The sequence below is a fragment of the Patella vulgata genome, chromosome 9 (assembly GCF_932274485.2).
Source record: "Patella vulgata chromosome 9, xgPatVulg1.2, whole genome shotgun sequence".
NCBI classification, from domain to species: domain Eukaryota; kingdom Metazoa; phylum Mollusca; class Gastropoda; family Patellidae; genus Patella; species Patella vulgata.
Genome location: NC_065887.2, coordinates 35,428,486 through 35,442,054, shown reverse-complemented (window position 1 = coordinate 35,442,054; position 13,569 = coordinate 35,428,486). Strand labels below are relative to the sequence as shown.

The window sequence follows — 13,569 nt, the reverse complement described above, 5'->3', positions numbered from 1 at the left end:
CAAACGATTGTACTACACATAGCAAAGATATGTGTCCGGTTTATAAAACTAACATTAATGACAAAACATTAAATGCCTACAAATATTTCTGTCGTTCCCAAACCTCTGGATAAAGTGGCTGCTTAAGACCCCGTCATACATAACGAAAACCTTGCTACGCGCTTATTATGCGCAAAAAAAATTTCTATACATCGTGGTGAGGTGGCAGTGAAATGCGGAAAACACCCTCAAATGTGAAGGCAACTATGCTATCAGTACGCGCAAAATTACAGAAATGGTCACCCTTTCCACGTTCTCACTAAGCGCCACGCATTACGTCCCCTCTACGCCCTTGCCACGCCTCCCACCTGCAAGACGCTCTGCCACACCCCACCAAGCTCAATCGCGTTGCCGCCACATTCTAGAAGACTGCGCCACGCGGACACGACACACCTACCACGTCCTTGCTACGCTGTTAGAACCACCTCACCTTGATTGGCAGATATTGGTATATTGGGAAGATACTCAGACTCGTCCACCAGTTCCAGACTTGGAGAGCTAAAAAAATAAACAGCTTCAAACATACAACACGACTTCGCTACGTTCTTAAAAAAAATCCGCAAGATCGTTTCTGAGATCGGCATCGACGTGGCGGGATCTTTGTGAGTGTAGTAAGAGCGTTGTGGGGTCACGCTTTTTTTCCATTCACAACATCGCTATGAGGATAGGGACATGCTCTAAACACGCTGACAAAGACCTCGCCACGTGAGATTTTTCCAAATTTCGTCATCGAAAATGCCAGCCATGCACATTTATCGTGTAGTTTACCTCGTTAATGAGTTTGGTCATACATGTATACAATTAGCCAGGCTTAAAGTTATGTTTGTATTGTGTTGTAATTTCAGCCATGTGTCATGTATAATTTATAGTGGTTGTCTTAAAACAACCCAGACATATTTATCAACCGTCACATTAATAAACCTGCAATCGGCATTCCTCGCTGATTCCGGTAATTTCCTTGAATTTAGTTTATCCTCTGATGCAAGTGGGCGTCTTCCCCAGAGCGTATTTTCCATTGCAGACTATATTCCTAATTACCCGACCCATTGTCCGTCCATAATTTCGGAGCCATTTCACTGTTTACGTCCAAGTTTATGAAATCTTTATAGGATCTTTTTAATGTGATAAATTGGACCTTAAAGATACATTCCCACGAAAGTATTTATCAAGAGACATCCAAGCATACTAGAATAATACTGGATTCTCTGGAAAACACCCATGGGGCGCGCACAAGATAAAAAACGTGAAGGTATCTCTAAAAGGTGGTCTGTCTCCTCCAGTGACGTAAGGTGTGCGTTGATTTAATAGCTATCTGTTGTGAGAGCATTGGGAGAATTTAAATTCCAGTCCACCCCGAGATTAAACGGTGGAAAAAGAAGTTGACAGAGCATAATTCATTAAATTTACTTAGGTTTTGATATTTATGGTAAATGGACAGCAACTAACGACAGATACAATTTAAAAATGGATTCTCCCACAATCTAACTTTCATTACGGTTTTTAGAAAAATGATCACAAAAAGTGTATTTTAATTTAAAATCTTTTTAATGTGATAAATTCTACTCATTAAAGAGGAACAATCAAAATGATTACTGAAAAATGTGTATTCTTTGTTTACATTATGAGATCTTCTAATGTGATAAATTGTTATTGTATTGTCGCTATCGATCAGCCCACCTTAGCTGGATTTTGGATGCATTATAAATTAATAAATTATTAATTATATCATGACCCATAACAAGCCCATAACTACTGCGATTTGAAAGGATAGGGCGAATACCCAATTGTCGAGCATGGTTTCATCAACCATTTCTTTAAGTAAGGTAAAACGATGATTTCAACAATTCTTCGATGACAATGTATTCACAGATATTTAAAGAAAATGCTATTCAGTTAAAGATCAGAAGTTCCTGAAGGTATCAAGAAATTACCAGAATGACACTAAGGGGAGGCAATGTTTCGCTATCAACTAGCATGGATAAGGTGAAAACAGATAACTGAGAGATTTTTTTATAAAAATCCCGAATTCCTTGCTAATCACCAAACCCTTCATGAAGATTCTGATCAGAAAACAGAAATATAGGTCAGATTCGGCTCGTATTTAATAAACGACATACTACACCACAAGGATCTGGAGTCACACCATGAATGGCCTAGATTTCGACAAGACGATGTTACATTCAGACAGTTTATTCATTGTCCATACCTTAATATTATATGTAGAATCCTTAGTAAAAACCAAAACACCTTGTGATTATCCTTGAAACATTCAATACCGGAAATCATTACCGTACACACATAAGCATCGCGTCCGATCAGCAGAGTGACAACAAAATCTACAATAGATTCACCAACTAAGTGTCTGCTTCATGTACATAAAAAAAAACCTTCACGCCCGCAATGGCCTCACTACGTTTGAGTTCCTATAAATTAAAAATATAGAGAGGCCGATACAAGAACGCGCCTTACCCCTTGATTTGCTGATTTGAGACTATGCATGTGGGTCATTCCATATCAACTGATGCAAGGTTTTAACCCGACCCCTCCAGATTTTTCCATTTTTTTTATATTTTGTTATGGATCCTTTGAGATGACCATATGCCAAATTACAGGCCTATCGAACAATTTTTCGCGAAGTTATGGCGCCCAGAAGAGTTCTATGTCGGAAAATTGAGTCGCATCCAACCGCAAATTTGCTAATTTCAAGCAACGAATTAGGTAGGTTCAAAAGCCAATAGACTTATTTTAACTTGCTTGTCTAATGGAACTCTGGCCAAATTTTCCGAATCTGGCATTATTTTTGGTCTACGCCTAAACCCTGGGTCTCTAACTTATACTGAATTTGGTATAAAAACGACTGAAAATCGAAACTTTGTGACGCGTTCACAACCAAACTACGAGTGCGGCTAATGTCATCTCTGGATATTTTATGTATTTTTATTGTCAAAAATATGTATGAAGGAGAAAAATATCAAAGTTCATACTTTCACATAAACATGACCATGGATGGTTCTTACTACCATGCGATTTTCGTCGAAATCTATGTGACCCCACATTTCGAAATTTGAGCGTGAAAATGTGAAATTTTCGATATTTTCAATTTTCAGGTGCGAAAATTTCTGCAAACCCGGGGCCGGAGAACCTAAATTTTTTGTTTGGCCATAAGACCTGTCCAAGAGCTTCAGAATATCCAGAGATGACATTAGCGGCACTCGTAGTTTGGTTGTGATGCGATTTTCAGTCGTTTTTACACCAAATTCAGTACAAGTTAGAGACCCAGGGTTTAGGCGTAGGTCAAAAATAATGCCAGATTCGGAAAATTTGGCCCGAGTTCCATTAGAAAAGCAAGTTAAAATAAGTCTATTGGCTTTTGAACCTGCCTAATTCGTTGCTTGAACTTAGCCAATTTGCGGTTGGATGTGACTCAATTTTCCGACATAGAACTCTTCTGGGCGTCATAACTTCGCGAAAAATTGTTCGATAGGCCTGTAATTTGGCATATGGTTATCTCAATGGATCCATAACAAAATATAAAAAAATTGGAAAAATCCGGAGGGGTCGGGTTAAAACCTTGCATCAGTTGATATGGAATGACCCATGTGCTTCATGTACATAAAAAAAACATCACGTCCGCAATGGCCTCACTACATTAAAGTTCTCATAAATTAAAAATAGAGAGAGGCCGGTACAAGAACCTCCCCCGCCTCTCGCCCCGAACTCCCTGATTTTAGTATACGTGCACGAATTTCACTCTAGGGCTAAATTATTTTCCTGTTACTTTCAGTGTTCAGTGATAATAATCGGCCATTCATGAATAGCGTGTAGTATATCTTTTGAAATAATATTTGCTGTATATACTCTCTCTCTTTTTAATGTCTGATGTGGATTAAGATATTAAAAGAAATATAAAGATGAAATGTTATTATTATGAATATTGAATAAACTAAAAATTATGAATGAAAGAAAGGAGATTAAACATAGAAATTTATCACCACTAAAGTATGTCTGTTATTTTGTCAACCTGCCCTCGGAGATTTCGCAATATGTAGAGCAATTCGTGCAGGACGTTGGCCTGTTTTAGCAGATTACCCAACATGTGGAACAGTTATTCAATACAAACTGTGACAGGTAAAATGAGTAAAACAACAGTCATCATCTGTGTTTACTTTCAATTTATAAAATGTGTTCAAAGAAAACAATAAATACGCGATTAAGATATAATATTATGTTAAATGGTGGAGTATAGATTTTGGTCGACCCATCGACAATGGTGAATAAACGAAAGTGGGCGTAAAAAACTCAGTAGAAAATGAAAGCATGTGCCTTTGATAACGCTTTACTTTGAGTAAAGTACCGTATCATAACAATCGATACAATCTGTTTCACAGAGAATTACGAGTCTAGAGTAATATCTCTGTCAAAGATGACTGCCTTAACACGTGCCGTCACAGCACGCGGCGTCAATCATTGGCTGAATGGCGCGTGCATTGTTTACATAAGACATTACAGATGGGTTTTTGAAGAGTTTTTTTTTCAAACATGGTGTGAAGCATTGTGGCCATCTCGATATTCAGTGTTCCGGAGTTATCCCCCCTTTGCTGAAAATCTTGTAAACGCGACAGAGGCTGTAGTTTTGAATGGATTTCTGGGAAGCCTTGCGGTCATGAGATGGTGAACCCTATCGATATTCATTGATATTCCCACTTTGTCAAAACCTTTGTGAACACGATAGAGACTATACTTTAACGCATTTAAGTAATACACTGTATCATAAGAGCCCACGCCATATTAGTAAAGTTTACGATACAGACAAGACGCTGAATGCAGGCAGCAAATGACCCAACGATAGCAGGTCGGAACATATTCGGATCGATGTGCGTGGATAAATTATTGTGAAACTGTACCCTCACACCACTGCATCTGGAATGAATAGTGAAACGCCGAAGGTCCCTTTATTATTGCGTCTTTGCGGATTATGCATATCAGCGAAGGATAAACATGTAATATACACTATGCAAATATACCTTTAGTGCATTACTCATATCACGATCATGTAATCTGTCTATTAGTCATAGGAAACACATCTCGATCATCCCTTGATATATTAAGTGATAACCAGTACAAAGTTCTGGTGTTCTGTAGTAAATATTTGCTTAAACAGTTTTATTCGAGAACAGTTAGACATACATTATGCAAGAGCTAAATCTTTAGGCCTGAAATGTTATATAAACTATTAATTAACTTATCCAAACCATAATCAACTCTCGATGTAGGTGTCGGATTTTCACTGGATTCCAATCCGATTTGCTACGCAACGCTCATTGATGATTAAATCCAAAAAGTGGATAATCGAGACTATGGTTTTTTTTTATCGTACCGACTTCAGTAATGATGATCGAGGCTAAGTTTAAAACTCAAAAGCTAATAACTCGGTTCAGAGTGGAGCAATTTGACTGAAATTGTCAACTCTTTATCTAATCCCCCATAATGCCTCTTTAATAGAGATCGGATCGGAGAAATAACTGTTTGTTCCAAAATGACTTACAGTGCACTCTGTCACATCCGGCCTCTGATCACTCCGACACTCTGTTACATCCGACACCATTTTCATGTCCCGATTTATTTCCTTATTACTTCAGCCAAAAAATCTCTGGGTAATTCGACCTCTGTACGTTCCGGATTACGACATAAATCAGCCGTCCCGACATACGATTTCCACTGAATCTACACCGTATAATCCGGCCTTCAATCGGTGGGTGTGAAGCCACCACTTACTGTTCAATTATCCGTGAGATTAAACTAACTGAATGGGTGTGAAGCCACAAAAGATTAACAAGCAATCACCAATCAATTATCTGTGAGATTAAAACTCGCTACCGTGGGTCTTTGTTGATTACTTTGATAATTTTAATCTCTGTACGACAGTTGTAACAAATACTCAAGAATATCCACGAATTTTCCCCCGAATTCACAGTCGTAAAAATATTCCTAGCACCTGTTGGAAACATTCGTTGCGCATGCCGATTGAACCTGAATAACCTATAAGTTTGGTCACCCTACGGATCTCTTCAAACCTTGAGACGACGACCTGGGATGCTAGAGTCACAGTCCGGAACGTCCCGAATTGACAGAATTGCAATCGAGTGACGCGGAATTCAGTCCTGTCACAGTTCTGTCAGTCCCAACGACGGAGGTGGTGTGAGTAGAATTGTGACGTAATTAAACACGACGAACAGGTTTCGGCTGCATGGTTGGATGAGATATTTATATATCCAGTCGAAGCATGCGTTGTAGCCCGAAGTACTCATTTTCACTCGATTGTCACTATTTTGGGATTGAGAGAATTCAATTCCGGAACGTTCAATCGAGTACGCCCATTATCAATGAAGACGTGATAGCAAAGACAAGAGTGCGATCAACTGAAGACGGCGAAAAAGATAAATTAACGACAGACTTGACCTATTCAAAATGCCTACACATGTTAAATGAAATAAAAATCAATGTAATAAATAGAGGATATTTGTACGCATTCGTGAAAATATAAACGTTTTCTTGCTTAGAGATGAAATAAAATATGTTATTCACGACAAAACGACAAATGTTCTATTTATTTTATGATTTTACAATCATTTTAGGTAAAAACAACTAGCCACTGAAATAACACTTTTATTTCACTGATAAAAGGCAGTATTCCACTACTGATCATAAAATAAAATTTTGAATTTACAGAAAGGTTTATCATTTTTAAAGGGAATAACATTCTGGTGATTCGAAGTTCTATGTACGAAGCTACAATATTTCCGGTTTTGATAAAACCGGACATTCCGACACTCTGCGTAATCCGACATGTTGTAACGATCCCATACGATGTCGGATGTGACAGAGTGCACTGGAGTTTGTTTCGAGTCGATGGTACCCCCCCCCCTCTCTCTCTGCACTTTAAATTTAGTAGTGTTTTCGTTTCTAATCATTTACTCTAGAAAGGAGTAAACTGGGAAAATAATGGAAAAATGAAATAACCCTTTTCAGTGTGCTTACTAAAACAGAAAATGTATATATTATAGCCTTATAAATTTATCTGTATCAAAAGAAAACGACTTACATTTCTTCAATAGATTAGTAAATACACGGTGATATGATCTGTGTCACAATACGAAATATAAATTGTTGTCTAAATGTTATAAACCGGAGATCAAAAGAAATTATATCAAAATACTTTTAAGAAAACCCCCCTGATATTTTCCATAATTTTAGAAGTATTCTCTGACGGTGCCATGGTTAATAAAGTCTTTGATAGAGTTTGGAGAGAAGGTCTTTTCTACAAACTATTAGATTTAGGTGTAAATGGTAATGTTTACAAATGTTTAAAAAAATATGTTTTATAATAGCCAACTACAAGTCAAAGTTAGAAATACACAAAGTAAAACGTTTATGAATGATTATAGGCGTCATGCAAGGAAATAACCTTAGTCCTTTGTTATTCAACATCTTTATTGACAAGCTCCCATATGTTTAAATCATTCTGTTGATGTCACGAAATTAAATGATACCCCTATTTCTGCATTACTATATCTGATGATATTATTTTGTTTTCATTATCAAGTAGTGGTTTACAAATCTCATTAAATATAGTTAATAAATATTGCAAGCAATGGAGACTTAAAATTAAAATGAAAAAAAACCCACAGGTAATGATTTTTATCAAATCAAGAAGAAAAGTTTTTGACAAATTTAATATTAATGGATTGGAAACAGCATAGAAATTGTTCAAGAATATAAATACTTAGGTGTCATTGTACGATGTTCTGGTTCTTTAACCAGAGGCGTTGACAATTTAAACGATTATGCATTGATACCTTTTTCAAAATTTTAAAAGCCTTTTTCAAAAATTTTAAAAGCCTTTTTCAAAATTTTAAAAGCCTTTTTCAAAATTTTAAAAGCCTTTTTCAAAATTTAAAAAGCCTTTTTCAAAATTTTTAAAGGCTTTTCAAATTTTGATGTATCTTTGAGCATTAAATTAAAACTATTTGATATCCTAGTCGAATCCATACTATTATATGGATGGGATTCGTGGGGCAACCATATTACATCCAACCATACAAACTGTTTCAAGCTTGAAAAGCTGATGTTAAATCTTTGTAAACACCTTTTGGATGTTCATAGTAAAACTTCAAACTCTGTTGTATTAGCTGAAGTTGGTTGGTTCCCAATTCTTCTTGATCTTAAATACAGGATGGTCAAAACATGGATCGAATTAAAATCAGAACAAGTCAACCCCCTACTTCTGTCTGCTCTGGACGAAATGAAAAATACCAGCAGTAAATGGAGTAATCAAATTAGATATTTTTTAGAGGAGACTGGACTGGGTGGGTTGTTCATGAACAACCCATCTCTCAGTCTTTCAATACAGACGCTTTTCTACAGATGTTCAAACAAGGATTGAGGGATATTTATTTGTGTTCAGTATTGGAAATATATTGAAAATGCAAGAACTGTTAAGAACTTAAATAATTGCCTTAAAACTAACACAAAAAATGATTTTTATACAAATTATGATATTGAGAAATACCTGGATATACCAGATGAACAAAAACGCCAGACACTAGGCCAGTTTAGACTCAGTACGCATAAGCTTGAAATAGAGACAGGAAGGCATAAAAAAAACCCTTGTCCACAGGGATAAGAAGAACTGTAAAAATTGTACTAGCGGAGAAGTAGAAGATGAAACGCACGTTCTTCTCCATTGCTCCGCCCACCATAATCTTCGGAAAAAGTTAAGGCCCGGTCCCACTGCACTTACGGATGAGAAGAGGATGTAAAACGGTGAAAAAAACGTGCCCTCCGTTTGAAAACGACATGCATCCGTTGTGTACTCATTGCATACGTGTTTCATACGCTCTATCCATCGAGCATCCGTTCACTTTGATTTCATCCGCGCAAAAAGTTTTGAGCTGCACAAAACTTTTATAACAGATGAACTTTCTGCAGTGTACGATGTAAATGCGCGACATATACGAGCACCAAACGTTCCATGTCCGTTATGATCCGTTAAACGTCTACTGTATCCTCTCTGCATCCTCGCAACTCACATCCGCCCCAGCTGAAAACGGAAAGAGGGAGGGAAGATAAGGTACATGGAACGTCTATACATCGTTAGTAGCACGGAAATAGAAAGGATGTAAGCGTATGCATCTCGTATATAAAGTTTTCAAAACGGACAAAGCGTTTGTATCTGGGATGTATCTGGTATATATTGAAGGATTTCTGGAGTTTGCCTAACCCCTTCGGAGCTGTCATCCACTTCCATCCGCTAGGCTTCCGATGAACATCCATTTAACATCCCCGCTACATACTTCCCACGTTCGTTCTTTTCCGTTCTATTTTCGCAAATTTTCGTCAATTTTGTTCATTTCTGGAGCGGATGAAAACGGATGGAGCCACCCCCGAAAGTTTGGTCGTCCGCTGTGTCCTTTTTGCATACGTTTTGTGTCCATCGGCCACTGGGACCGGGCCTTTAAGTCATCACATTAAAACTAGTCTGAATGATTCAATAATGCATATAATGAACGATGATAAATGTATACAAGATGTTGCAACGTTCGTATCACGCTGATCAGCAGTGAATTTTCGCTAGGCTATTACTACTCGTAATTCTCTGTGAAACAGATTGCGTTCGTATATGATCCATGAAATGTTTAAAAATAGACATTAAATACCATTTGCTATGTAAGGCCTAATATATAGGCCACCTTACAAGCATTGATAATATAAAATATAATTTAATTTCCTTTTAGAAACCTCTGTAAACCTTATTCTATGTTCTTTAATGTTTATTTTGTATTGTAATTTGTATTGTATGCTTTACCATACTCGTGATACCATGCAGTTGTGTAATAAATAAAGCATTATTATTATTATTATTATTATTATTATAGTTTGCCTCCAAGAGACAAACTAGTTGAAACAATGTGCAATTTAATTAATAATCCAGGCGTTCCGATGGGAACCCTGTTGTAATCGTTGTGTTCCCTTATTTCTAAAAGGTAATTCTGAAAAATATAAAATCATAAATATTGAAATACAAAGAACAATAATTGAATTAAACTCATTTTACGCTAAACTATTCTCAGACACGTGCGCGTTAAATCATAAGATCTGTCATTGAGTCAAGTGGCGTGGTTTCGATTACCCACTTGTACGTGACAAGGCTTTTCTTCGGATTCTCCGGTTTCCTCCCACTGTTAAAGACCCCTACGCGCAAATTCAACCATGGGTTAGTCCAGAAATGACCTAGTTTGTGTCGATTGGACGTTACCCCCCCCCCCACTCTCCCTCTCTCTCACAAGTGATGGGAGACAAATCTTTGTAGTTTTACCCTCTCTTTACAAAACTCTCTCTTGTTTTTAATATTTTATATTTTCAGCCAGGTGTTGGTGAATATTCATGATTTTAAGGCGGAAGGATCAGGGATTAGTGCCAAACAAAAATAAAATCTTAATCCGTTAGAACGGACATAGGAAATGAGAAAAAAGTTTAGGGTCGGCGATTATCAATAATATATATTTGAATGTTTTGTGTGTGAGTATTTGTTAAGTGTCTTGTTCTGTTACTGTCTTTTTCATTTCTTTGTTATAAAGGGCAAAATTGTAAACGCATAGGCTAAATGGAACAATAGAACAAGCACACCTTAATGTCGACAAACTATGAAATATGATACTTCTATGATATGATTCAACCGAAAGGTCGTATATGCAACACGGATACATAATATCTATAATCAGGTTAAACGAACGGGGTCTATACATAATCCTTATAAGACATATAGAAATAGATTTCACTAAAAATAAAACACACTTATATGGATATACTACTTCTGAATTTATTGCTTGAAAACGATATCTGTATGTGTATCGAAACGTAGCATGTTAATAAATTCAGAAGTAGTATATCCATATAAGTGTGTTTTATTTTTAGGGTCTATACATTTTAAGTATTGCGTTGAGCTGAATAAAGTATATGAGTTATTGTCATTAAAGAATCTATGGGTGGGTAGTTAACAATGTGTAACTAAAAACTATGATATTATGTTTATTGCCAACATTTTAATGCACCTAGAATTTTTTCTATACCAAGTCTATTGCATCTAGATGTTTAAAGTGCGTTAACAATATATTCATTTAAGAGCATTTATGTCATTTCGGGATTAATAGAGAGAGAGAGAGAGAGAAATGGGGTTTAACGTCCACTCGACACAAACTAGGTCATTTCGGGACGATTAATTAAAATTAAACCATTTTGGATTTCATTTTGCCGGCCTTTTTGAATTTCTAACATCAAGATTTCTCGAAATTAAATTTTTGAGATTATCGCTGCCCTTTTATTACCAAATTAATGTTTGTTTTTTCATTTATTTTATTTTTTATTTAAATGGTATTCTATTACCAAATTTGGCAGTCATATTGAAAGAAATGCCCGCCACCAAATGACAAATACATTGTTTTAATTGATGTTTATCGAATTCAATTTTTCCACACATTTCGCTTGCATAACCAATCTGTGTTTGAGGAATTAAAAAATAAATTATTTATCCTACCACCACTGAAATACACTGATTACGAGATATCGCTCTCCGATAATTCCTGAAGAACGCCAAATTGAGTTCTGTTATTCATGTCATTCTTGGTCGATTTTCAGTATGATTCCGACTGACATATTTATCATTGAACCAAACTGCACCGGTTTCTTTTGCAATTTGTTTAGATGACGTCAATGGGCGTCATAGTTGGGACCCAAAATGGAGCTTGTAAATGAGTTGTTGTAACTTTCCCTATAAAGGGCTTTGTTATGCAAGTCAGAAAAGAAGTGACGTAGGAGCGAGTCTGACGTATTAGAGCAGGTTATCCAGTCTAATACTGCACATCGTGTAAAGGGGGGTCACTCTCATTAGTTGCTAAGATAAACCGCCATCTTTGTTTTTAGTTTACAAGATGGCTGCCTCTGAACTATTATTTTTGGAACGTTGAAAATGGTGTTTATGTTGTGATTGGCAATGAAATATTTCATAGTGAGTTGAATTTTATTTTCCCAAATGTGTATTAATAAGCAAGAATACTATTGAGTAATTGCATTTTTCAAAGCAAACTTTATGGTAGAGCTAGACCTGGACCTGGTGAGATCTAGGCCTACCGACAGTAGGCTACTAAAAAAAACATGTTAACGTTGCTGCAGGTTGATCTTTCCCAGGTTTCCGTCGAATGTACTTCATCTCTAGACCTCGTGTCTATCAAAATAAGATAGGGCACTATCTATTTACAGTAGAAAATGCACAAAATTTAATTTTACTTTACTGATGCCATAGCATACTTTTTCTAAAATCAAAATATCAATTTTCTCAAGCTGAAAAGGGATAGGTCTATTTATTATTTTTAATTAAGAAACAAAACCAAAATACCAAAGCAAGATAACCTCCCTGCTTCGATTCAATCAGATTTAAAGTAGGCATATCAATTATGTTCGCCTGTGCCACAAAATAGGGTGTTTATATAACTATATACCTGTTGATGTTTATTACGTATTATATATCGATCTAGTTTAGAAAAAAAAAGTAGAGTTTTGGAGGCCGTGATACCGGGTACATGTATATGATGCGACTTGACTTTAACAATAACAGTCTGATCATTGTGAGATGTCCAAGCTAAATCCATTGCAGATTTGTTAATCTTCTTCATATAGCGAACTGTCTTTTTCTAATATTAAGCTCCAAGACTGGAATAAACAACCATTTGCTATTTATAGGTGCATGGTGCATCATTCAAAAAATCTTGTAAGACTCATTTATTTTGTATTATAAATTGATTTTTGAGCTTTGTATGTCAAGTTCTACATGATTCTATTGCTCATGTGATATTGTATCTTGTATAGCCCCTGTGGACACTTATTATCGCTGGACATACTTCAATGTATAAGCCTAAACTTTTTAATTTTTATTACAAAATACATGAAATGCCATTTATTGTTGTAGATCTGAAGATAATACGTTAGTACTAGTGGTAAAAAACCCCCAAAAACAGGAATTGAAAAGATGCCTGCAGTAACAATGTCACGCTATACTGGCACAACCAAACAAAACATTAATGGAATAGAAGTAGTTGATGGAGTTGTTTGGCAAGGCTGGGAACCAGGCCAAGAGTACACCAAAAATATTACATTAAAAAATGTCCAAGTCAAAACACAGAAACTCAAATTCAAGTAAGAATAATTTGTTGTTTAATTCATATTTCTTCTAGATAATCTACATGTAGACTGTTAACAAGATTTCACTATTACAGATAATATTACATTTATGTTGGTAAAGAATGAAAAAGACATTAGTGGGGTGTGAAGAATGTTATCTCGATTTGGCATGATTTACCTATAAGTTATAATTATTGTCATTGCTCACTTTGTAGATACTTGTGAATGCTTTATAAATATTGAAATTCGCCATGTGATGGTGGTCTACTTTAAATTTATGTGCTTTACTTCAATGAA

General features: G+C 36.1%; 1 protein-coding gene across 1 annotated transcript in view; it reads left to right on the top strand.

Moving 5' to 3' along the window:
* Positions 1-11,968: 11,968 nt before the first annotated feature.
* The window catches only part of LOC126807988 (cilia- and flagella-associated protein 65), a 31,390-nt gene continuing 29,789 nt past the window's right edge, over positions 11,969-13,569 (top strand). Inside the window, exons 1-2 of the mRNA XM_050533005.1 lie at positions 11,969-12,103; positions 13,061-13,287. Of these exons, the coding sequence (XP_050388962.1) occupies positions 13,121-13,287 (167 nt within the window). The 5' untranslated portion in view covers positions 11,969-12,103; positions 13,061-13,120. The remainder of the gene's footprint in view (positions 12,104-13,060; positions 13,288-13,569) is intronic.